The 25,197-nt window shown below is 37.0% G+C and overlaps 4 protein-coding genes across 4 annotated transcripts; 1 reads left to right on the top strand and 3 right to left on the bottom strand.

The window, feature by feature from the left end:
• Positions 1-2,258: 2,258 nt before the first annotated feature.
• Positions 2,259-3,677, top strand: LOC119996289 (36.4 kDa proline-rich protein-like). The gene is made up of 2 exons (XM_038842870.1): positions 2,259-2,999; positions 3,421-3,677. The coding sequence occupies exon 1, from the start codon at positions 2,357-2,359 to the stop codon at positions 2,987-2,989; it is 633 nt and encodes a 210-aa protein (XP_038698798.1). The 5' UTR covers positions 2,259-2,356; the 3' UTR covers positions 2,990-2,999; positions 3,421-3,677.
• A 1,820-nt stretch (positions 3,678-5,497) lies between these two features.
• Positions 5,498-12,884, bottom strand: LOC119997189 (CCR4-NOT transcription complex subunit 10-like). Its single transcript, XM_038844045.1, has 6 exons — positions 12,388-12,884; positions 10,434-10,520; positions 9,265-9,426; positions 9,054-9,140; positions 8,900-8,971; positions 5,498-7,781 (listed from the first exon to the last, which is right to left on the bottom strand). The coding sequence occupies exons 1-6, from the start codon at positions 12,586-12,588 to the stop codon at positions 5,838-5,840; spliced, it is 2,553 nt and encodes an 850-aa protein (XP_038699973.1). The 5' UTR covers positions 12,589-12,884; the 3' UTR covers positions 5,498-5,837.
• Positions 12,885-13,665: 781 nt separating this feature from the next.
• LOC119997769 lies at positions 13,666-15,124 on the bottom strand. The gene is made up of 2 exons (XM_038844958.1): positions 15,009-15,124; positions 13,666-14,728 (listed from the first exon to the last, which is right to left on the bottom strand). The coding sequence occupies exon 2, from the start codon at positions 14,726-14,728 to the stop codon at positions 14,087-14,089; it is 642 nt and encodes a 213-aa protein (XP_038700886.1). The 5' UTR covers positions 15,009-15,124; the 3' UTR covers positions 13,666-14,086.
• A 45-nt stretch (positions 15,125-15,169) lies between these two features.
• Positions 15,170-20,170, bottom strand: LOC119997040. The gene is made up of 11 exons (XM_038843812.1): positions 19,965-20,170; positions 19,766-19,833; positions 19,242-19,543; positions 19,000-19,149; positions 18,338-18,514; positions 18,023-18,235; positions 16,007-17,718; positions 15,871-15,925; positions 15,651-15,694; positions 15,337-15,402; positions 15,170-15,239 (listed from the first exon to the last, which is right to left on the bottom strand). The coding sequence occupies exons 1-11, from the start codon at positions 20,168-20,170 to the stop codon at positions 15,170-15,172; spliced, it is 3,063 nt and encodes a 1,020-aa protein (XP_038699740.1).
• Between the last annotated feature and the right edge of the window lie 5,027 nt (positions 20,171-25,197).

The following is a 25,197-nucleotide window of genomic DNA, read 5'->3' on the forward strand; positions in this document are numbered from 1 at the left end:
ATATTAGTTTTGCCCCACCACTAGGCCCCAGAGAGATTCTTATTTCTCCTCGATTAAAAGAGATGTACTATTGCACCATACCTACAAACAAATTATACTCGAGCTGTTATTTAGAGTTGTAAAAATGATGTGCATCACCTTGATGACTAGGATTCGAATCCTTATCTCCCGTTTAAAAAAAAAATAGAAGCAAATTGAAATTTTGTTATCAAAATATTTATAATTATATACATAATTATGGTAATTGAACTTTATTGATCAAACTTGTATGTTTAAGAAATAATGGTAATGGAAATTGGATAGAGTTGGAGGAGCCGACCAATCACATCATGAATGAGAAAAGCAAAATCACGGATCTCACAACATTACAAAAACAATTAATCATATGACTAGTCATTCATGCATTCACGGATTCACAATCTCTCTCTCTCTCTCTAACCACCATGTTGATGTCGAAGTGTACCCCCTTTCTCTGCATCGCTGTAGTGATCCTTTCATGTTTCTGATAAGAACTAACAATCATGCATGTACTCTTAATCATTTACAAATTTCACCCGTTAAAATAACTAACAAATCATGTACATGTAACATTCGTTTTTATATATATATATATATATATAACTATATCCGTTCTAATAATACTGAAAATACCCTCCAATGGTGAGTCAACACGTGGTGCCAAGATCCCGAACAAACATATTGGCGAGGTGTCGAACAAGCCCTCACCAAACTGCAGATCAAGGCATAGCAAACGTGCCGAGTAGTACAAACCGTAATCAAGGAGCACCATTTCGGAAACCCTCAAGAGACTAACACCATAGGGAACTGAAAGCTCTTAGTAAATCAGACTCCTATTAAAAAATGAAGAGAGAGGATCCACTCTTGAAAAACTTTTTTAAGAATAAGGGAGGAAAAAAATTTTCCAAACTATAATTGGACTACTCGGGACAATATAAAAATGGGCATCGACACCAAGAAATTTTAAGTATCGGAACTCGTAACTTTTGATTACTAATAAAGGGAGAGTTCCGAGTACAAGAGCACTCTCAATTTCTAAATAACCCTGGATTGACTTGAACATCGAAGAGTCTCCCGAGAATCAACTCGGTGACTCTATAGCTTTCTCTTCTCCATTGCATGTCATCGAAGATCAACCGAACAATCTCCAACATGACAGATAGTTCGACCATCCTGATACATCGGACACCCAAGCAAGTTTTGGCATCATAAGATTCAATTATTAATCTCAATGCATATGCAGGGATAGCCCACACAATGGGATCCCAAGGATCATTATTTGAGCATATATGTAATATTGATCCGGTTGAAGATGGATATGCACATAAGAATGCCTAGCCATTATATATATATATACGAATACCCACTCCATACACACGGGATTGTATAGGGAGACAACTTCCATATATGTCATACCCATTTCCAATTCGATTGATTGGTCTCCTTTCTTGTGCAAAAATTATTAAGCATGGAATTCCATGTAGATGCATGCTTTTATGTAAATAGACCAAATTTAAGGCCTAGCTAGCGAGTTAGCTATGATTGTTGGTTTTTTCTTGTCTTCCTAAAGATACCAATAGACCCTAATTGAGGCCATAGTGGTGGCACCAACACCAAATATTTGTTGAATTGGAGATAATTTATGCAAAAAATAAATGAGAAAATTAACTTGCTACTTGCTAGTAATATGAGTACTACTCAAGTGCAAAATTATTCAAGTACATGTCTCAAGATGTGAAGACTAATATTCACACCGGATTGATATTACCCAACCAAATAGTATATAAGTAAAGATGCTACACCTCTCACACAAGAACACGTATGAATAAAGTCTCGAGCTCACAGATTGGGTAATCCATTGAGAAGTCGGCCATATATACCAACCGAATGGTATATAAGTATATAATGTTTTTCACCTCTCACACAAGAAGGCCTATAAATAAAGTTTTGAGACCACATATTGGGTATCGGTTGAGAAATGAGCCTATATCGGATCAAAGAGTACAATATTCTTGTGTGGGGTCTAGTTTTACATGCACATCTTGTACTTTTTTTTGACCAAATTAAACCCACCATGTTAAAGCTCATCTTCTATAGCAAGCTAATGAAAAGTAGTTGATGGTATAAAACAACAAGGATATATATATATTCATTCACTTTTAGGGTATGTTGCCAACTAGCATAATTTGGCATTTGCTTTATGAGCAAACCAATCTTCACGTGACATGCCCACTAGGGTTTTCTTTGTTTCCTTCTTCACTCCCATTATAAAACCCTCCTACACTATTCTTCTTCACTCCTCAATAACTCTTCCTTTCTTTCTTTGAAGAAATTAATCATGGAGCCCTCAAAGGTGTCAGCAATTCTCTTCATTTCTATGCTCTTCATTTCCTCAATCACACCAATTCTTGGACATTGTGGTTCATGTGGAAAGCCACCACCAAAACACAAACACCCCAAACACCCACCTAAAAAGGGTCCTATCACACTCCCTCCAGTCCACTTGCCTCCATTGCCAGTCCCAATTCCTCCAGTGACTACTCCTCCGGTGACCGTCCCGCCGGTTCCAAAAATCCCAATTCCTCCAGTGACTACTCCTCCGGTGACCATTCCTCCTGTTCCCAAAATCCCAATTCCTCCAGTGACTGTTCCTCCAGTGACAAATCCACCATCAAAAGGAAAACCATGCCCACCACCACCACCAAAAAAGGACACTTGCCCAATTGACACACTGAAATTGGGTGTTTGTGTGGATCTTCTTGGAGGGTTGGTGCATATTGGCGTTGGAGATCCTGCTGTGAATCAATGCTGCCCAATTCTTAAAGGACTTGCAGAGCTTGAAGCTGCAGTGTGCCTGTGCACAACTCTTAAAATCAAGGCTCTCAACCTTAGTGTCTATGTTCCAATTGCTCTTCAGCTTCTTATCACTTGTGGGAAGACACCTCCTCCTGGTTACACTTGCTCCCTCTAGATGATCAAAGTTAAGTATTTTGCATCAATAATCATCATATATTTTTTTATTTCAAGGCAATGATTAGGAAATTATGCATGAACACCCCCTTAATTTGTGTGTAAGTAATTTTAAAAAGGGTATTTATGTAATTACAAAAATCTTAAGTGGCAATAATGAGGAATGTTGGGTAATCTAAATCTAGTTATGATAGAAATTTTAGCAGCCGGTATCTCAGTTATCCGAACTGCTAAGTTATACGCATAAGATTTCATATACATCACGTGGGACGTGTGGAGCGCACAAATTCACTTGGATACCCAACTGTTGGGATTTTATCATTTTTGATATGGATATCTATATTGTGCTCTATATGTAAATATTTATATATTATAAGAAAAACATGAATGGTTAATTTGACTAATAGGGTTCACAATTTTATGGGTTTGCAGGTCGTCAGATTTCATGGATGAACAGTTGATATCGACATGAGAGGATGTCGATTGAGCCTGCTTTTATCTCTCTCTCTCTTCTCTGGGTTTTCAATTCAATGATTGGAATTGTTATTATTGTTGATGTGTTCTTTATCTTTTGTACAACTATTTCTTTTATAGTGGGGATTGTTTAATGTTTAGCAATGTGCTTGCTTTTCTCCCTTTGACCGAGGAAAATGGTCCAGGATGACTTTATTTGACTTCACTTTCTTTGATTTTCCACGTTCACTTCTTCTTTTCAATGGTCGATGCTTGAACTAATGCTTAATCGAGGACCTTAATTAATTGAATCAATGTCTAGTGTAATGTAACCAATAACAGGTGTACATAGTATGTGGGGTAAAAAGTTTTGTTTACATTCTATATGTCGACCTTGACCCATCATTGCAAAAGTTTTGTGCATAAAAGTTTTTTTTTTGACGAGGGAATCCTTTGAAAGCCTAGCCCATCGGATTAGACCCCAATGATAAATTTATAGACCACATGCAATACCTGTAAATCACATGGACCAATTAAGAGTGCGAAAATAACATCAAATCACGTTAGCGTTTGTGCGGAGAAGTTGTTTACCTTTTACTTATATTTTGGAAATATATGGTTAGATTGTGAAAAGACTACTTACTTTTTACTAGTAACTGTGAATGATGGAGGGTAGGACTAAGAAAGAAGCTTCCTTACCATGTTAAAGCAAATTCATGTAATATCTGTAAATCATAGGACCGATTAAGAGTGTGAAAATAACGTCAAATCACGTTAGTGTTTGTGCGTAGAAGTTGTTTACCTTTTACTTATGTTTTGGAAATATATGGTTAGATTGTGAAGAGACTACTTACTTTTTACTAGTAACTGTAAATGATGGAGGGTAGGACTAAGAAAGAAGCTTCCTTACCATGTTAAAGCAAATTAGACCCTATCTATATATATGATATATCTACGGTGAAACTAAGTAGGGACCAGTTTGAGATTGGCCACATGATTCTTGTTTGTCCCTTTCTCCCATAAAAGCATGTGATGCCCTGTTTTGCTGATAGGGTTCATTCTAGTACAGATCAAGATATTCCTTGTTTATTGATATACAGTGAGATCTTCTGATACTAATTAAGTTGATTGTAAGATTAGAGACAAGTCAATCATCAATGCAATAAGAATTTAGAATTATATAGATAAAAGTGTCAAGGCTTCTAAAAAGTCTCATATTGGTTTGATGTAACCCAACGATGTGTTTGTCTTATAAATGTAAGCCCAACATTATGCACTTGAATCGTCTTTTGAAGGACAAAGTCACTCGGGTCTCAAACCCAAAAGGGATACAATATCTCAAGTGGATTAACCTAACATCTCTTTTCAGATTATAACAAAAAGAGATATCAATCAATATTTTGTAAATTTGAAACAATAAGAGATGTGCTTTTATGTCATCTCATGCATAGAAAGAGAATCAATAATTTGGGTTGAAGGACCCGAAATGCCTTCCATGGTGTGTCAGACAGACATGTGGGTCAAGATTAGTATTCAGATGGACCCTCAATGTGCATGGGGTCTCAAGCTGTTCTCTTGGTTTCCCTCCCTAGTACCTACCGTAACAGGTCAATAATGTAGCATGGTGTGTCTATTACTCATGGTATTATTGGATGACTAATGGTTATCTCACGTTTTCATGAACCAAACAAACATGTTTACAATCCCTTTTCTAACCCTCTTTCCCTTTTTTCTTTCTTTTTTCATGGAGTTTCGTGAAAAATTAGTGTGAACGGAAAAAAGCAGGTATTTGACAATGATGGCTCGTGTAACTCAATACACAAATAAGACAACAATATCATATCCATTGCTTGCCCGAATGGGCTTCCTCCCTCCAGTTGTATCCTGTAAGCAATGATCTCAAGACAAAATTGCTTGATAGAGAAGTTACTGAAGGAACCAAAGAAAGAGATTTAAACCAAACGGAGAAAAACCCACATCATTCCTCTCTGGTCTCTACCAACAACAATGAACAGTCCACTAGTCAAGTATTCCTTCAACTGATGAGAAATTCAAGTCCAGCATGAACAAAAACTTTCTATTCCTCTATTCGATTTCAAGAACAGTAAATGATATATCTACTATTGAATGACAAATAGATTACCCACTAAAACATGAAAACAAGAATTACACTCAGCTTCGAGAGGTGGACATTTTGCTCTAACCACAAAACCCAGCCGCACCACCGACTAATCAACCCTAGATACGGGGAAGCAGAAAAGAATAAATGGTAAAACAAAAAAAGAGAGATTATTCTCTAAAATTGGACTATACTTATGTTACAAATCCCTCTACAAGGATTGATGATCTAACTGCTAACTAAAATTTGAAAATTTTAGATGTTACCGGGATGACCATCAAGAAGACTTACTCACTTGTAAACTGCTGGGAAGAAACCTGACATGACTACATTCTTTTAACTTGGCAAGAGCTTCTTGTGACTTACCAAACGTAAGATCCAAGTAAACTGCAGTCAATGTTGCTTGCGGATTATTTGGCATCAGGGACAATGCTTCAGTCACAAAATGGCGAGCTCGATCAAATTCACCTTGCATTGCAGACAAGGCAGCAAAATTTGCAGAAAGCACTCCACGTGCTTCATCTGGCTTGAGGAAGAGAGAACCTTGTGTACCCTCTTGAGGGGCACTCTTGACAGACCCAAATACTCCATTCAACTCTTCACAATCTACTGTTCTCTCAACTTGCAGTTGCTCCAAGTCCTGATGGTTGAATGGAAATTCAAAGCTGTTTCCTCCAGACAAATAAACCAACAAATGGTCAGCCGCTTCCTTTGGCTTGTTTAACATGCAGAGGGCCTCTGCTGCATACACATGACCTAGAAAAATATAAATCTTTGAACATTCCGCTAGTTCCAGAAGAGATCTCGCTGTCGACAAGGCCTTCAAAGGGTTTTTTAGTTCCAACTCAATATAAGCCAAATTAGCCAGAAGAGCTTGCTTAATCATCTGATTTTCCCTTCTTTGAACGTCTTCATGATAGGAAAGGGAATTCTGAATAATATCCTGACTTGATGTTTTTTGCTCTTTTGAATCCCCATTCGCATCGATCTGACTCAAGCTTGTTGATAAAGTTGACGCCTTCAAATTGGTACTCGGTAACTTCTTGTGATTAGAGTTTTTAAACGATGTTTCACTCAATTCGTTTTCCTCCAAGGAGATACTAGAAGGCAAACTGGACTCCCCATAAGGTGGTGGCTCAGAAGCGTTTAGTATGTGCAAAGCATTAAAAAGGCACTGCCGTGCAAGTGGCAGAGAGAGTTTGGGCTGCCCGTCACTTCCCAAAACAGCATTATTCTTTTCAATAGAATCTACCAGTCCATTTCTCGTGCTTCCATTTTCCACAGCGAGATGTCTCCACTTGCCCTTGCCGATAACATGAACTTTGATGTCTAGCCCAGCCTGACTAACGTTTAACAATCCCCTAGCAAACGCAATCAAACAGCATTCAGCGAGTCGGAGCCACAGGAGAGGTCGATTATAGAACATTACACTTGCTTTCTGGAAACAACGAGCAGCGAGTAAGGGTTTTCCACAAACCAAATACTGCACACCGCAGTTATAAGTTATAAGGAGCGATTTATCCTGTGAGAAAGTCAACAGCTTCAGAGGCTTCTCTTTCCGAAGAGATGAGCTATTACTCAGAGCCTTGGAAAACAATATTGATGCTGTATGGCATTTCCCAAGCTGATAATAAATGCATCCAAGATTATTGTGAAACATGCTCATACTCCCTGTTTCTGTGCGGTTGCCTGATGCCATCAACAGCTTGATGGCTTTGCGGTGGTTTCCACGAGAATATTCAAGCTGAGCCTTCAAAAAGAGAGCCATGGAAGAATCCCTTCCACGTGCAATGTTCATAGCATGCTTAACTTCACGCTTTGCTTGTTTTAGGTTCCCAGTGAGAAGCAGAAACCTAACCTTGTAAAGTTGCAGTTTGAGCTTGACATCTACATTTGTGATAGACCTATCAGATGGCGTCCTTGAGAAATCATTTGAAGGTGAAACACCAACTGGTCTTTGCAAGTTCTGTCCACCAATATCAAGCGAAAACATGGAATCATATTCTAGTGTGTCATCTGACAAAGTTCTTGATAAAGGATTCTCTGTGGCATTTACACCAGAAGCAGAATCTGAATTAGCAGCATCCGTCACGGATGCATCGGTTGGGACAGAAGATGATTTTGTGACAAGGTTTGCAGCTTGCTGCTGTCCCACGCTTCCATTGTCACTTTGGCTCAGACAACCAACCCCGTATGTTTTCTCCAGATACAGTAGCACATTCTAAAGAAAAGATAAAAATAGAATCAAAAGTAAAATCACCAAGCATTAATCTCGTGCTGCCACAAAATTCATAACAAGTATACTAACACAAGGAATACATCTCAAAAAGTTGCAGCATAACTCAACGGAGAAGAGCATGATATGTCGGGCTTTTTTTCTATAAGTAAGATATGTGAAAAGTAAAACTATGCCCCGATCAAAACCATAATCTGAAGAAGGTTAGGTAACAAGAAACCACTCCATGATAGTTTAAATTATCTGCGAAGGAGGCACGCCAAGGAGATCATGTTAAACAGAACTATCAACCATGCCCTGACAAGAAAAATAATATAGATTGTGGTAGGGTGCAATGCCATGAAAACTCGGTTATGTCGATATTTCACTTTCTTTAACCAAAGGCACTCCCAGCTCATAAATAAGGAAATCCATGTTAAGTTAATAACAAAGGGGTTTGGCACCTTAGTCCTGGTGGTAGCCACCCCATTCCCCCCACCCCCTTCCTTTTTACATTAGGTCATCCTACCCTCCCGCAAAAGTCAAAAAAAAGGGTTGATAATTAAGAATATAATATTTATTTTGAGAAGGTGAAGAAAAGAAAACAGAAGTGATAGGGATCCCAGTCATCCCAGTAACCAATCATGTCCCTTGATTGATGTACATCAGATTTTGTGGGCCCCTACACTTACATCAATCAATGGCTAAGATTGGTTACTAGGATGACTCGGATCCCAAACATTTTTGAAAAGAAAAACAAGCAGGATTTGTCAGGTTCCATCTAGGTTCTTATCATTAAAGCACAATAGCTGGACTGTAACAATACCCATGATCCCAAAGAAAAGATGTTTTATGCACACAAAAAGTACAGTTCTGTATATTGAACATCTTTTCTATGGTTTTAAATTACCCTCTCACCATATGTGGTCTTGCTAAAATTACGAGAAAGGTAAAAGCAATAAAGACCACATAAAGGCCACTTTAATGGTTACAAATGAACTGAGGAGGCCAACCCCATCACTCAATATTACAGCACTATCAATGAAACATAAATGCTAATTGGAGAACCACGTAATAAAGCTGGAAGCAGGGGAGACAGTCGCACAATTACAACGAGAACTTACAGCAGATTTTGATGCATCATTGCAAGCAAGTAAAACATCCAGCAACAGGAAGCAAACATTAAGAGCTGTTGTCTGTAGATAAGTAAATCAAGAGGAAGTTAGCAGGACACTGCGATCACCAAACCAAAAAGTATTACAGCTCAAGATTACAGACCTCATCTATGGGCTCAATATTTTGAAATAAAGGTTCCAGAACTGCTAAAGCCTTTGCATATTCATGAGCATGGAACCAAACAACTGCCTATACAGTCCAATATAGAACAGACACGTCATTCAAACCAGAAAATTAAAAAAAAAAATCGATAAGCGAATAACTTAAACAGTATCATTAACAGATTAACTAGACAGGGACCCAGGGAATATACCATGTTTAGTGTTGCCAAAGAAGTGTCAAATTCATCCACATAAACAATACTTGCACTACTTCCATCACCATATTGATTACCACTTCCTTTAGGCAAGGAGTTGAGTTTATTTCTGATATCCAACTGCTCTTCAGAATCTTGAGCAAGCCTTTTGTTTCTCATCTGAGTCAAAACCAACAAAAGGAGATGAGAAGATTTTTGAACAAATATGAAACAGTTCACAGCAGTTCAGATATATGATGTGGGTGTATGAGTATACTTGCAAGTTCATATGTAGAAACACAGGAGTGGACCAAAAGGTACGTGACCTGGTCCGAACAACTTTTCTCAAGAAAAATAGAGGCAGAAACGCTGGTTTTTGGCTAAAAGATTTAACTGCTTGTTGTCTATATTTGATAATCTGAGAATTAATAATGCTACCAGTTTCACAAAGAGCTAGCATTAAAAGATACATACACAATTTCTAAGGATGTGAATTACTACAATGCCACAACTTTGGCAGAAATTTTGTAAACAATTTAAAGAGGTTGACAGTTACTACATACCCACAACCTCGGCAGAAATTTTGTGTGCTCGTTAATTAGTTGTCACACTAGTCACTCATGACAACAACTGAGGTAAAGAGAATATGAACTTACAAGCAAGCTTCCAATTTATATTACAATAAAATGCATCTATAAACTTCATTCAGAAGGCACCATCGGAAATTCATCCAAATTCCATTCTGAGTAATGTCTCATTTTCCCTCTTTTTTCCTCTTGCTCAGAAAAATATCATCTGTCTTCGCATAAAAGGAAACTATATGAAAGGTTCAAATGTTTGTAATAAAGCACATAAATATAATAGAAACATCGTAATTTTGGAAAGGAAAAGAACATATGTTTTTAATTGAGTATACGAACTAGGTTTAGCATAGCATTTTCCTTGGGTTGCAGAATGATGTGCTTGCATGCATGGGGAAGCGAAACATTTTCACCTTCACATCCATGTTTCAAGTCACTTATTGACTTATCAGAAAGAACAACAATCCCCGCACATTACAATGTTACAAACATCAATTTTGCAATGCAAAATCTCAATGCAGTCTATAAATAATAGGTGTATTCATTGTGTTGATAAATGATGGTATTACATAAATCACAACAGACTTGGGGAGGGTTTTCTTATACCTTGACATCATCGAGTGCTTCAATCAACTTTTTTGGATCAGAACAACCATCACGACAGCATTCTGCAATTACAATGTTATGAATAACCTGGAACATTCACCAACAAAAAAATGAATATAACTTAGAAGAATATCAAAAAGATTAAAAAGAGAAAATATCAGAAAATACCACAGCATAAAAATGAGAACTCAACAACTGCTACGTCAAGAAGAGCCTAGAACATCTACATTGATTTAGAAATCAAGAAACACAACATGAAGGCATGCATAATTTGAACGCCATTTAAGTTAAATTGAGTCACAAACATCAGGTCTATAACCATTTAAATAATTGTGTATAGAAACAGAAACATGCGAAAGGATTAATCAACAGGTCTTGATCATGATATGCAAAAAAAAGACCCTAACATAGTAACGTTGCCCATAACAAGGTAAACAAAGCTCCTCAAAACTGAATTAAGCAAAATGTAATGTAGTAGTGATTATCCAAATGGAATTAACTTGTTAATGTAAAATTCGCAAAACCAACAGCCAAATATAAAACAAATGGTCCAATTGATGACCCACTCAATATGAATGCAAAGAGCTAAATGAACCCCTCATTTACTATTCAAACAAAATTATCATCAAACTGACAAGGGCTAATGTACAAAATGTCTAAAAGATCAAGACTTATGCTTCTCAATAAAGTGCAAATCATTGCATGAAAACAATCAATATCACAGCTGGAGCTGTTCTAATCTCCTGATCAGTTCATGGCAGTGCCTACTTACCCTACATACTACAAGGACCTTCGTGGCAGAAAATTTCAGTATTATAAATAAAACCACTCTTTCGCTGCCGTAACTGCCCACAAATATAAACTTGAGTGAAGAAAATATATCAAAAATTATGAACAGGTTTCTTTTTTTTTAAATGGGAAAATATATATCCAATATTATAATGCTATTTGCTTATTTGATAGTTCACAGATGAAGTTCTCAAAAGAAAAGTTGAACCTATCTAAAAAATAAAGGACTCAGCTCAAATGCTAAAATGTACAGTTTGGAGCTTGGACTACCATCATGGTCAAGCAGAAGCGCAAATACAATAACAGTGACATATTTCCTTTGAAAGGAAAATAATGTTATTCAAAAGGTTCAAAGAAGGGGCAACAAAGCTTACAAAGAGGAAAGACAGATAGCCTCAAGAAGTGCATTAGCGCATATAGTTTTTGTTAGGTGATCCAATTTATTCAGTAATGCCCCAAAATGTAATCTTACAAGTAGAAGTTCACTAAATGAATGCCATGAAGGCCCAAGTCTCGCTTGAAGGCTAAAGGGCTGCTAGGCCTCTCCTCACTTCACACGACCACTCAGAGCGCCTTCGACAACAATGCTTTATATACTAGGCCACACAACAAAAACCCTAATCTTGAAACGAACATCAACATAAAAATAAAGCTTAGACATCAATCAGATAGCAACCTCCATCTGTTCTAGTCATTTCTATCCAATAGCCTTTCTTCTTTCAATTTTACACTTGCAATTACACCATATATGGATCAGTGAAGATTTCTTTTTCTTCAATTCAATTCATGCACCCAGAAAAATTATTTGTAAGTTGATTAACACAACCTAGCTGAATATTAACACAACTATATCCCCCACAAACATATATTATCCACTCAACAAAGTCAAGTTGCCACACCTCGGATTCAGAACATGTAGCAACAAAGCACAACAATTTAGAAATCTCCTCCATGAATCCGGGGAAGGGAACACAACAACAAACAAAAGCCACATGCACGTCCCACCAGAAACAAAATGGCAATACCACTCACTCAAGGATCCGCACATAGCAAACCACACAAACCATTACTTCGATATCACCGTTTATCGAAGCAAATTCCTCCACACATAAGCATATGCGTACAAACATCAGCACACGGAGGAGTTATGTATGTTCTCAACTACCTTGGGATCGTCGGGCTTCTTCTGCAATAGCTGATTCAAGACCTCAAGGCACTCGACATACCGACGAGCCTGGAAGTGGAGGTAGGCTTCCTTGGCGATAGCAGCAGTAGCGGTAAAGAAGGCATCATCATCACCGGCGTTAGAGGAGGACACGTCTCGATTCGACGCAGGCAATTGAGAAGATGAATCTCGCGAATCCATGATCAGATCGACAAATACCACTCGTCTGGAACCCCCACTTGTATATCCGAATGCAGATACGGAAAAACCCTAGCTATATTTTTCACTGAAATCTGGATAGAAATGAACCGCGCAATTTGAACTTCATCCGAAATCGAAGGTAAAGCCCTAGGGTTTTGGAGAGAGCATGAGCATAGGTTTCCGCTTCAGATGTGCCTGATGCTTTGCAGAGTGAGATATAACGAGACCAATTTGGGGGGAGAGATGCGGATAGAGAGAGAAAATGTGAGTTCGGGTTGCTGGGTTATTACGACTTACGAGTTACGAGTCCGAGGTGAGTTAACATGAATGTGGGTTTTGCTTATATTTCTTTATTTTATTTTATTGGTTAGCTTTTTATTTTCGTAAGCTATTTAAACATTTTTTTAAAAACAGAACTTAACCAACTCTAAAATTAAAAAAGAATTTATGTTCACACATCATAACCAATCAAACCATCAAAGTGCTAATGTGCCATAGATCATAAACATCTCAAGTTAGGCACCAATGAACACATTAATTTATCTATGTCGTACAGATCCTTCATTGTCTAGACACAACGACGCAATTATTAAGTACAAGTTTTACCATTGAGTTAATAATCTCTCACGTGAGTCTCCCATTGGGGTACGCAATGTCAAAAATGAGAGAAATTATACCTCCTCTTTTATTTTTTACGTCCCCACATCGCCACATGGAAGAATCATGGGGACGTTGTTAGGGCTCATGATGCCAAAAGCGAGAGATACCTCATCTTTCTATTTATTTATTTTTACGTCTCCATGTCGTTATATAGAAGGGACATGGGGACATTAAAAAAATATCATGATCCGAGTCTTTATCAGAAATGTGTATTATCTAGTATTGTTTTGGGGCCATGTGTATAATATTTATTTAATTAATGTGTATTATTCTTTATGAATAGGGCAAAACACACCCTGAAACTTCCATTAAAAACCAAACACAATAACAGAACAGGACTACCATTGAGTCGAGAGCTTGTTCAGAAAAAGAAGCTTCATATAAACACAGTTTAACAAGAATATGAAATTCTACAATTCTACTATAATTTATACTGTATATGATACATTTTTTTTTTTGATAAATATAATACAATCGACCAATAGGAAATAACAATAAAGACACTATTACCAACTTTTATGTGCTCTCTGAAGCTCTACAAGTTATTTCCAACATCAAGCCTATAGTTTCAAACAAAAGGAACACATCCCATTTGAGAGCCACATGCTGTTGATTCCAATGCCATGGATGATTTTGAGGAGGTAAGAGCCAACAAACGGAAAGGAAGAGATGGCAGATAACAAGATAACCACGGTTACCAGAATCTGTTTCCAATAGTGAAAGATTTCCACACCATCAATGCTATCATTAAGTCATTCAGCTCTTCGTCTCCATATCCGCAATTGCTAAATCTCTGCAGCTCTTCTCGGCTCGGCTCTTCCAAGCAAGACTCTGGATTCTATATTTCTTGACTCTCTTGAGAGTCCCCATTACCTTGTGAAAAATCTACATTAGTATAAGTTTTGATTCCCGCACCATGTCCACTACAATCCCTCTCCCTTCCTTGCTGAGCGCGCCTGACTTCTTTTTGATGCTCGGTTAGTTCTATCCGCTTGCGTTTCAAACTAGAACACACCTTAACTGTTTGCTCAGATTGGTTCAGTGTATCCTCCACTAACTCTACTCTTTTTGATATGCTGTTGTTAGTAGCAGTAGCCCTATATCGATGACGAGCAAGGACCTCCGATGTGGATTGACATTTTACAAGAAATGGCAGGTTTCTCTTCTGAAGAGTTATTCTCTTGTTTCTGGAGAGTTTGTCTAAGACATTGACTAAATTCTGGGGAAATTGTAAGTTGATCTGCTCCCCATATGTGGAATTCCAAAAGGCAATTGTAGGCTCTGATATAGACGAATTGGGGTGATCAAGTGTCATCTCCAATAGAGGTGCATGGAGTTTGAGAGAGGCAGAGTCAAAAACTATTGGTGGCTGACACCTCCTTAAACAAAGAAGAATTTCTTCCCATAAAAGCTGAAGTTGATTACTGACGCTATCATCTTCTATAAGAGAAAGCCATTTAAGAAGTGGATAGGATATCATCTGCAAGAAAGTACAAGAGAGATTTATATGTTAGCTCAAAAGGGACAAAGGTTTCAAGATGTCGGTAGTTGAAAAGAACCAACTGATCACTAGCGCCTCTAAAGATGTTTCAGATCAAATAAGATGACAAACAACATGATGGCAGGAAGCAAGGTTATTTTATTATCAACCAGCCATACTGCTATGAATGGTGGCTCAATACACCTTCCCAGAACAGCTTCAAGCAAACTTTATGGCAACATGGCATGCACAGTGTATTAGAAATGAGAGGGTTACAAACCTCAATGAACGAAATAATTCTTTGCTTCAAATGAAGGCAGCACACTAAGCATGTTAAAGCAGAGAATACCCTGTAAATCTCATAAAGACGTGAGATACAGACATCAGTATTTTGCAAAGAAAAAATCAAGCGTAAAGCATACGAAACCAGTATTTTTTTACTTACCCTGACATCTCAAAATGGCCAGGTGATTTGTGTTTCTCTCTCTTTGTCCATGAAAACTCCAAGAATCTGTACCACGACATGAATATTAGCAGTGGCAACAGGGTTAATCAAGCAGCATAGGAAAACAAGATAAACAAATTCTTTCTTTTTCTCCTAAACTGACCCTTTGTCAACAATTCTTTCATGTAAGATATTTCTTGAATGGAATAATAGAAACTCATCTGAAATCCTTATCATCATAATAGAGATAAATTCACTTTGAATAAATAAGTTAAACAAATTATTGCCTTAGGAAGAAATAGATTATATCAGCTTACTATCATGTTCAATATCTCGTCGGGGCAAAGAACGCAACTTAGTATGAAACAACAGTATTCATCACAACATTTCCAACCCAAAAGAGCTTGAGGTACTACCAAACCACTTGACTAAACTATCATATTTCATTGACTATTTATGGGCTTTGCAAAAGTTCACCTAAACTCCATTGCCTCAACAACAAGCTCATCAGGAACAGCAGCCTAATAGAATTTATAAGTAATAATGAGTATATAAAAAATTGGCTTTTAAATATAGGAAAGACATCTCTCATTTGAAATTATCGGCAGCCAAGTTAATTTCGTTACACAAATCAGCTAGATGTCAATGAGGGTGTCTAGAGATTTATACATCAACAAGTGTATCCAAAACAGGGTACGATCAGATGCAAGCATGCAGCCTTGTTGCACCGCCAAAAGCGATGCAGTACAACCCTGCCATTGCCTAAGAAAATGTTGTGGGTAATGCGGCTTATTATATTGGATATTCCAAGTAAGCAAAATGTCAACACTTACCGGGCAGCAAAACCCAAGCGACAGTTGATTCCCCCTAATATTCCGTTATTTCCATCATGTTTACTTCTGTTTCCTTCTGAACTTGTCTCTGAAGTTGAGAACTGTTCCAGACCACATAGAACAATGCTGCCAAATAAATGAACGAAACCAAGATCCAGATTTTTGTCACTTAAATCACATTCAGTGTCAAATTCAAGCATGCTAGTATTTTTTTCAAAGCATTCGTTTAGCATTGAAAACAGCTCCTCAGGAAAGCATTGTATCGAAGACTCTAAGTTTGAGGAACTACAAGAAACATAAACTAACTTCCACACTTCAACAGCGCACCCAAACTCAAGTTTTTTCTCTGATAATTCATGGCTCTCAATTGGCAAGCCACTGATGTCCACTGGGATGATTCTTAGCTTGAGGCAGCAGCCTACAACAAATGGATACAATAAGAGATGGCACATGGTAAGATAACCAGGGCTATCAGACTGCAGTTTCAATAGAGAAACATTCTCCACACCATCAAGGCAATCTTTAAGTGCTTCAGCTATTGGTATCCATATCCATAAATAGCCAAATCCCAAGTATTTATATAATAAACCAACAGCTGCAGAAAGACTTTCCAGAGGATCGTATAAAAATAATATGAACTTAAAAAATGCATGGACTCGCTGTAGAATGAACTCTCTGCCATGTCCATTCAGGATTGACTCGTTTGCCTTACACATGTAGAGCACAACTAGATAAACTGCCGGTGAAACCATGTCCATGTAAGCAATGGAATTGATACCAGCAGGTATTGCATATCTACTATTATAAGCTAACTGCATGTTTTCTATGTGCTTTGGGTCCAGTGGAACCTTGTAAAGAGTGGATCCCAAGATTGAAGGCTCTAGCTCCTCAGTGACAACCTCTATAAACTGGAGGGCAGTAAGATGTAAGTCATTCCTTCCTCTGCCATCTGAATGTACATCTTCACAAGTCTTCTTCACAAAATGCAATAATGTATTCAAGCACATCATGATCTCATTATAAGTAGAAGATGAACTTTTTAACTCAACCTGGACCCCTTTCAAAACTGATCTAAGAATCCTTAAGGCCGCAACAGATGCTGAATTAACATTGTCGAGGGAAGCTGGTCCAGCTGATATATGGCTGGTGATAATATTTATCATCTTCAGAAAGAATTCGAACTGACTAAGGTCCCATGGCAACCATTTAACAGGATAATGTTTCAATGAGCATTTGGCAGATGTCCTAAGCATGCAGGCACCAGCTGATAAATTGTGACTCTCTTGACTATTGGATTTACTGTCTACATGTTGAAATTTTGCCAATATATAGTCGTCAAGCAGATCTAGGCAAAGATTCCATGACCATAAATTCTTACTGTTAGGTCCCATACAAAACACTGCTTGAAGGATTGGATCCAGTGTCAATTTTACAATTGATGGATGGTTGATCCAGGTGCCAAGTTTATCTAGTAGATAACACCACGTGCTCAAGGACGATGAGTGAACACATGCATCACATTTACTTGACATTATGCCTATCAGGGGTGTCATAATGAGCTTTATGCTACTACACATGCTACTAGCTGGAACTTTGCTGCTATTTTCCATGGAGGTTTTTCCTTCTTGAGCACTATTCTTTGTAGCTACATTTGTCACACAAGTAAAATCTGGGGGGTGAATAAGAGCATCAATAAGACCTTCGCATGCAACCTGCAAAACCAAATACATGACCAGTTTACTTAAAAACAGCGTTGAGGTGTTACTGTGACTAGGGCCATTCACTCCGTTCGAAAAAGAGAATTTCGTTAAACAGCACTGTAGTCATTGGGAGGCCTGAAGCTAACCCACGAAAAATTCAAAATATCAAACCTGCAAGCTTAGCACCAGAAAACTTCATCCGGAATCAGAAGAACACCATCTAAGCCAGCATTTTATGGCCCAAGCAATTGCTAACATATTAACTTGTACTGGCATGCTATCTACAGAAATCTGATCCTGGCATGAAAATGAATACCTGTGAAGCAACCTGGACTTGCGGATTTTTATCCAAAAATGTCTGTTCTGGTATCTTCAGCATATCATTAATTAAATGCCTGTTCTTCAAAGCACGTTGTCCTAATAAGCGAATAAACCATCCCCATGCTTGCATAGTTTGAAGTTTTCTCCCCTGATCCAACAGTTCTTTCATCCCAGCGAGCAATTTTCCATTCATATCTTCTGCAAGTGCCTGTCAATAAAAATACAATTGAATACTGTATTGAGTAGTAATTTTTTATATGACTGCATTTGTACATTAAGGATGAATCTCGGAAATTGAAAGTTTTAGTACCTTGGAGAGAAATGATGGAGGAGGAAATATCATAAATCTTATCGTCAATAGACACCTCTCTGACATATCACGCTCTCTCTTGTCAGCACTAAGAAGCCTTCTGTATATTGGAGGAGCCCATAAATGTGATGATTCTCTCATATTCTCACTTACTTGAGACGCCAACTTCTTAACAGCCTATAAAATAGTATCAGAAGATTAGGTGCAAATACAAAAAAGTGGGCTTTCAAATTCGATAGTTACCATAATCAATTACATAATATATCAGCTTAAAAGGTCTTGCAATGATAACCAAACAATTAATTTTCTCAAAAGTCAAAACTGGGAAAACTGCTTTATTTCCAGCTTCAGAAAAATCAAGAATTGATGTGCAGCTGCCAGATAAGATTGAGAATTTTGGTTTGTTCAAAAGGAAAAGCTGTAACTTTGTTTGAGTGGCTAACTTGCAAACAAATTTTTGTGCATAAATTTTTGATTATTGATTTTACTAGCCAAATTTACCTAAAAAGAAAGAGGATAACGTTTAACAATGTGTAATCCTCAATGGTATAAGAAAATCAAAATTTAAATAAACATCAAGTTCAGTACCTGCAACATGCAAATGAATATCAGGACGAACATAAAATCTAATGACTATATGAAAACTTTAAATTGTGCTATACCTGCATAGCCTCAAACGTCGTAGATAAGGAGCCAATGGGATTGTCAAGGGCATGAACAACTGCCCGCAAGAACAAATGGAAGTGAGAAGACAGAAATGATGCATTGATTTGCTGAACGGATATACACCAAATGCCCAAATTAGAAATGGTCTGTGATGGAACAACAAACATATACAGTCATTGGAAATTACAGGTTATCAAAACAATTGAAAACAATTATTTCTCAGTTAATGGACATGCACCTTCATTTTCGTGGATGTGATGAGTTTAGCCAATGATTGAAGAACTAACATTATGTCATCCGCTGCAACACGATAAAAAAAGATGAATTCATTAACAATAGAACATCCCCTGTAGGAAACTCCACATAATACAAACAGCAACAAGCCAACAACAGTCACAGTCCAATGTCCAGAGACCGTTTTGTTTAAAAAGTTCCACTGTGTTCCTTCATGAATGATCGTGCTGCTTATTTTATTGAACTGATATTCAATTAAGTGTTCCTGTCTCCCTTTTTTTCTTCGCTGAATGTGATTACTGTTGTCTACTTATCTTATTAATAAAAGGAAAACTCAACAGTAGCAAATTATCAGATTGGGACGCACAACTAGCAAGTATTCCAGCCTAGAAAGAAACTCCAGCTTATACAACAGACCTCCGCGAATTGCCCATGTCAGGTATCATAATCCAAATCGAGCAAAACATGGTACAAGGAATTAAGGAACAAAATTCATTTCTTTTAATTACTAATTCGCAGCCTGTGTACCTGAAATTGAGGCAACAATGGATGGATGGTATATCATGAATCCCAAACACTTCAAGGCCTGTGCAGCACTGAAATCAAAAGAAGACAGACATTAATTCAAATTTTGGAAAGAACAAAGGCCTTTTGTGAATACAGAGAGAAGAAACCCCAATTCACACGAAAATAAAATAAACATAAAAGCTATTGATGCATAACTCACATTTCTTCGTCATCATCCGCTATATCCACAGCTATCAATGAGATAAGAGCATGAGCTCCATCGGCCAGTCCTCCGATTGAAGACTGATCGTTACATGAGTGTTCCTGGAGGTGTAGGAGAGTCGAGTAACCAAAAGACTTGTCCGAATTCGATTCTGAACGAATTAGAGCTTTGGTTTCTTCGAGCTGATTGGAGAAGTTCGACATTGTTGAACGGATTTAGAGGATGAGGTGAAAAATCTTACGAGGCGAAACCCTAATTTGAGGGTTTTATTTTGGTTCCTGCTGCTTCTTCTTTTTTCGCGCCAAACCTTGTGCTTGATTCGGAGTAGCAACTCGTGTGGCGGGTACGAAGGATCTGTTTGGCTTGTTGGCAATTTCGCCCAAAACTTAACGCGAGTTAGTTTCCGGTATCGGATAATCCAAAACAATGTCTACATCGCACTTGTGCTAATACATAAGACTAACAATTACCCTCGAAAATTTAGAAATTTACAATCAATTAATGAATTGTGATCACGCGTCGGGTTTGACCCAACTTACCACGTTAGATGGAAAATTTTGTGCGTACGACCTTAACGATCCGAGTTTAAGCTCATATATATCATGTTCAAAGGACAAATTTGTAGGATATCGTTCTCGATTAGCCAAACAAAAAAGAATGTTTGAGTCAAATCAAGTTGAGCTACTGTAAACCCTAGTTTGTTCTAAAATTGATTTATAACTCGAATTGTTCATTAAACGAACCAAATTATACTCTTGGACTTTTCAAGATTACTTGAGCCTTTATAATAAATAAACTCCAAGTTAAAAACTAAATCAACTCATTTGTTATATATCAAAATTAAATCAAGCATTTATATAGTCACTTTATGATGTAGAACATGTTGCATAAAGGTTTATGCATCATTGTCTAATAGAAATCAAAAACTTATACCAGTAGCTATGCCACTAGCCCGGTCACTTTTCGGCCAAATTAGCATCTTTGCCATTATAAGAAATATTTGTTTCTTTTATATCTTTTTATTTAGAAGTTTGAATTGTGATTCATCGATTATGACTTGTTCCGAATTATCAATGGTATTACTTTGTAGACACTAGACGGTATTGATTTGTGGATCTAACCCGATTTTATAATTTTTGGCATATTTGTCAATTTTTAGGGTTTCCTTATTTTTGTTTAAATAAGATTGTAAAGCTGGGCTAAGTAATCTTGAAATAAAATAAATCTACGTTTTCAAAATATCGTTTGTGTTTCTTCTTTCTTGTAGGTATTGATGTAGTTCATATCTTTGACTCATTTCCATTTTGTGGTACTCTCTAACAACATTTCTATTCACTTGAGCCTCTACTTATTGGGAGCATGACTTGATCTAGCGGCCAAATTTTCTATTTTGAATCCCGTGTTTAAGAGGTCACAAATTCAAAACCCTTGATCCTATATGCCTACTCACATTCATGATATTATTCGTTTTGAATTATCTAGTTCTCGTAGATATATCGGGTCCGCACGACTTTGTTCATCTTGGGTTTTCTCACTTAATGGTCCTTAAACTCAAGAAAATGTCTCATACATGTGAGAGAGGGCTTACACTTATAAACCTACGTCATTTGGTTTAACCAAACAATGTGGGACAAATAACTTTCGTACACTCTCATAAAAATGTTTTCCATAGTTTCGTGAGCCTTTATACCGAACAATTCATTTTTTAATACATCTAAATTTAGTAAAGCACTTATAGGATCACTCTCGGACAACATTTCCATTCACCTATGCCTTGGAAGTATGACTTTATCTAGTGGCCAAATTTTCTATCTTGAGGCTCATATTTCAAGAGGTCACGGGTTCAAAAAAACTCATAATTCTATTTGCCTAAAAATAAAGTGGTGCTTTAGATAGTCCATGCGGCATTGCTTTTAAAATTTTAATAGTCTATAGATGAATCAAACTTCTATACCAACCACACTCAAACCTTTCTTAGAAAAAATAATTAAGAACGGTGTAACGATGTAATCTCCAGTCGTGTCGTGGATAACTTTATCCGCACTCTTTCTTTGAAATAGCAAAGTTTGCAAATGACATTTACCCTACCAATCATAATCCGACTATGAAAATTTGCAGACTTTCCACTCTTTCCAGGTACGCATGTCTCCAAAGTGGGTGGTCCAAGAAAAGCAAAATCCCAACAAACGAAAGCATATTCTCAAGACCCCAAAGAATCCTTTAACTCGATCACTCTTCTCGAGTATGCCAAACAAGACGCGCGCTCTCTAATGACTCCAGGTGGCGGACGTTATGTAGGGTCTGTTTGAGAATGTGTTGTGTTTTGATCTCTTACAATGAGGTGAGGTGAATTCCGAAATTATGATTAGAGTAGGTGAGTGCAATGACAAAAAAGTGTTTGGTACACTAATGTTATGGTGAGGACCGTGAGGTGGGAGTAAATTTTGATATTGTTCATAGAAATTAATTAATTTTTGGGTGAACTTTTTTTATCAGAAAAATGACAATTTCAATCAAAAATATAAGTGAAATAATAAAATTGATTGAGAAAAAAATTGAAAAAATTGTTTTTGACGTTAAAAATGTCGTAAACCGCGTTGCTTCAGGAGGGAAAACAACTCCTTACAACTTCATACTGACTTGGTGCAATAATACCATAATACATCGTTCGACCAGCCATTTTTCTGTCTTAACGTAACGCGTTCAAGTCAAAAGCGGTGCGATTGGGGTGCAAACACAGTCCAATTGTTATTGGACGATCCGCGAGTATTCGGTTTTTGATATACTCGCTAGATTTTACGTGTACAGCTATATTCGTTTTTGTCTTATTGAACGGCTTAGGATCTTGTCGTCATGCGCGTCCCGTATATTTTTATAACTCCCATGGAGATCCGTGTCTGAATAAGATATTTTTGTCCTGCAAAAGGCGTTGCAGATCTTGCACCTGCACGTGCTATGGTCCTCTTGTTGCCCTATAACAGCATGACACGTATGTGGTAGATAAGTAAAGATGGTTGGGGGCAAATTACGAAAATCGGATGGAAAAGGACGAATTACGTGGCACTAATGACTAAAAACATATATTAGGAAAAGAAAACGATGATTTAAATGTTTTGTCTTGACTTGAATGTCCAAAGAATTTGGCAATGAGAGGAGGACGAGAGAGACTTGGCTTCAACAATGTTGGTTTCTTAATCATTATGATAAGGTTGCCACACTCTATGCTTACGCATTCCTCCACGATTTGTTTCCATATACATGAAAAAATCAACATTTGGTTTTGACCTTTTTGTGGAGGTAGTTCTCCACCACTAAAATCTTGATTTTTTAAAAAAAATCTTGTGTGAAGTACATAATTTCTATAAAATGATTAGAAAACATTAGGGATTTTTGAAATTTTCTACGGCTGAATTGTATGAAATCGGAAGATCCTTGATTCAATTCTCACTGGGATGAGAATAATCTTATGGTTACATGTAGAGTTTTCGTCTAATTTTTGTATACATGGGCCTAACGGTCTTAGTTTAAACTCACTTCAGATGTCTAAAAGATAAACTTATATATTATTGTTTTTGGTTACCAAAAAAAAAAGATTTATAGAATTTTGAGCACAATATTTTTGGAAAACTTTAAAAATTGAGTTTTCCTAGTGAAATCCTTAACAACACCAAACATTCCAAGATAACAAACCCACATTCTTAAAATTTTAATTTATCCAACTTTCGTGCATCCTAATACAAGAAATGCACAAGAGTACACGATTTAAACTTGGACTCTTGAATTTTACTTTATTTAATATTTTGGTATTGAATGTTGATTTTGATGATCGAGTTCAATGAAACTTGAACAATAAACACTCGTCTATTTCCTTTTACATCTCCAAACCTAAATCATTGACATAAATATCTAATCATTAAACCTAGGTTGAGTAAGAAGTGGGAAGATTCAATCATAGTATCCCAACCATAAAGCATTAAATTCACATTTCAATGTCAATATTCATTGATGTTAACTCAACTCTTGATTAAATTCACAAGAATTCATGATATTTGGATCCAAAATTAATGAACCAAATAATTGGGGGTCAATAATTGAAACAATAAATAATACAAAAATTAAATTTCAAAGAACATTTGTGCAAAAAAAGATGCCACTTGCCAACATCCCCATGTGGGTTCACTAGTTGTTGTTGTTGTTTCCATCCCATGACAAAGATCCTTTACTTTCGGAGATCAATACAAATGTGTGGGATCCACTTGTACTAATGACAAGTGGACAACAATCATTAATTCATTTTTATGGTGGGAAAATTAGCACTAATCATTGATTCATTTTTATGGTGGGAAAATTAGCACTAAACGTAATACAATCAAACCGTTTGTTGAACGAAACTGAAATTTCATTTGGTAGAGTATATTTGAGAAAAATAAATTAGCATATAAATTGTCAAAAATAAGTTAGTTTATAAATGTTAAATAAAGTGTGAGATGTTTTGTTGATACTTAAAAAAAAAAGAGAGAAATTTGTGCGTTAGTATAACTTTTAGAAAAACACTTCATTTATAAGTTTTTAATTTGAAGCATATGTCATAACGGAATTGCTAGCATATTTAGGTCGTTGGGTGGAATTTTTAGGTAGTATAATTCGCTCCCGTTATAATTATATGAAGAATAGTGTTTGAAACCGCTTAAATATGACCCAAAAGACACTCAATTAATATGAAAATATAATATACATACGGGTTCTCCCCCCTTTTCTCCCCACCCCTCTCCCTCCTCTCTAGAAAAAGAAACACAATTTGAAAAAGTTTTGGGAGAGGAGGAGCCGCCCCCCTCTCCTCTCCTCTCCCATCTTCTCCCATCTTCTTTCATCTTTTTCTCCCATAAGTTAGATCTATCATTTCTCAATCCATATCTGTTTCATTTTGTGATGTTTTATGTTTGAATAAGGATTTTACAGGGATTATCTTCTTCGGATTTTGATCTCCTTCATATGTCCCGGATCTTTGATCATTGGCGTTTCCGGTGCTCTAGCGACATCCATTCAGAATTTTAGTGACTACATTTCAGATATGAGGGAGTTTGACTTCTCTTGTTACAGTGAAAGCCAAGATTCGTGTTGTAGATTCAAGTTACAGTTTGTGTTTGTTTTTTCTGTTTAGTTTTTGTTACCCGGCTTAGATTGGTGGAGTTGGACTCGTTGGACAGTGGTTCCGAGGTGTATGGTGTAA

Source organism: Tripterygium wilfordii, chromosome 4 (assembly GCF_013401445.1).
Source record: "Tripterygium wilfordii isolate XIE 37 chromosome 4, ASM1340144v1, whole genome shotgun sequence".
Taxonomy (NCBI): Eukaryota; Viridiplantae; Streptophyta; class Magnoliopsida; order Celastrales; family Celastraceae; genus Tripterygium; species Tripterygium wilfordii.

Excerpts from the sequence above, each read along its gene's own strand:
- LOC119997769 (XM_038844958.1), bottom strand. The coding sequence starts at position 14,728 with ATGATATCCTATCCACTTCTTAAATGGCTTTCTCTTATAGAAGATGAT.
- LOC119996289 (XM_038842870.1), top strand. The coding sequence starts at position 2,357 with ATGGAGCCCTCAAAGGTGTCAGCAATTCTCTTCATTTCTATGCTCTTC.
- LOC119997189 (XM_038844045.1), bottom strand. The coding sequence starts at position 12,588 with ATGGATTCGCGAGATTCATCTTCTCAATTGCCTGCGTCGAATCGAGAC. Across the intron at positions 10,521-12,387 it reads AGAAGCCCGACGATCCCAAG|GTTATTCATAACATTGTAAT; the intron begins GTAGTTGAGAAC and ends TGAATGTTCCAG. Across the intron at positions 9,141-9,264 it reads CTTTGGCAACACTAAACATG|GCAGTTGTTTGGTTCCATGC; the intron begins GTATATTCCCTG and ends TGGACTGTATAG.
- LOC119997040 (XM_038843812.1), bottom strand. The coding sequence starts at position 20,170 with ATGTCGAACTTCTCCAATCAGCTCGAAGAAACCAAAGCTCTAATTCGT. Across the intron at positions 19,150-19,241 it reads TCACATCCACGAAAATGAAG|ACCATTTCTAATTTGGGCAT; the intron begins GTGCATGTCCAT and ends GTTCCATCACAG. Across the intron at positions 15,403-15,650 it reads GTTGAGGCAATGGAGTTTAG|GATTTCAGATGAGTTTCTAT; the intron begins GTGAACTTTTGC and ends TATGATGATAAG.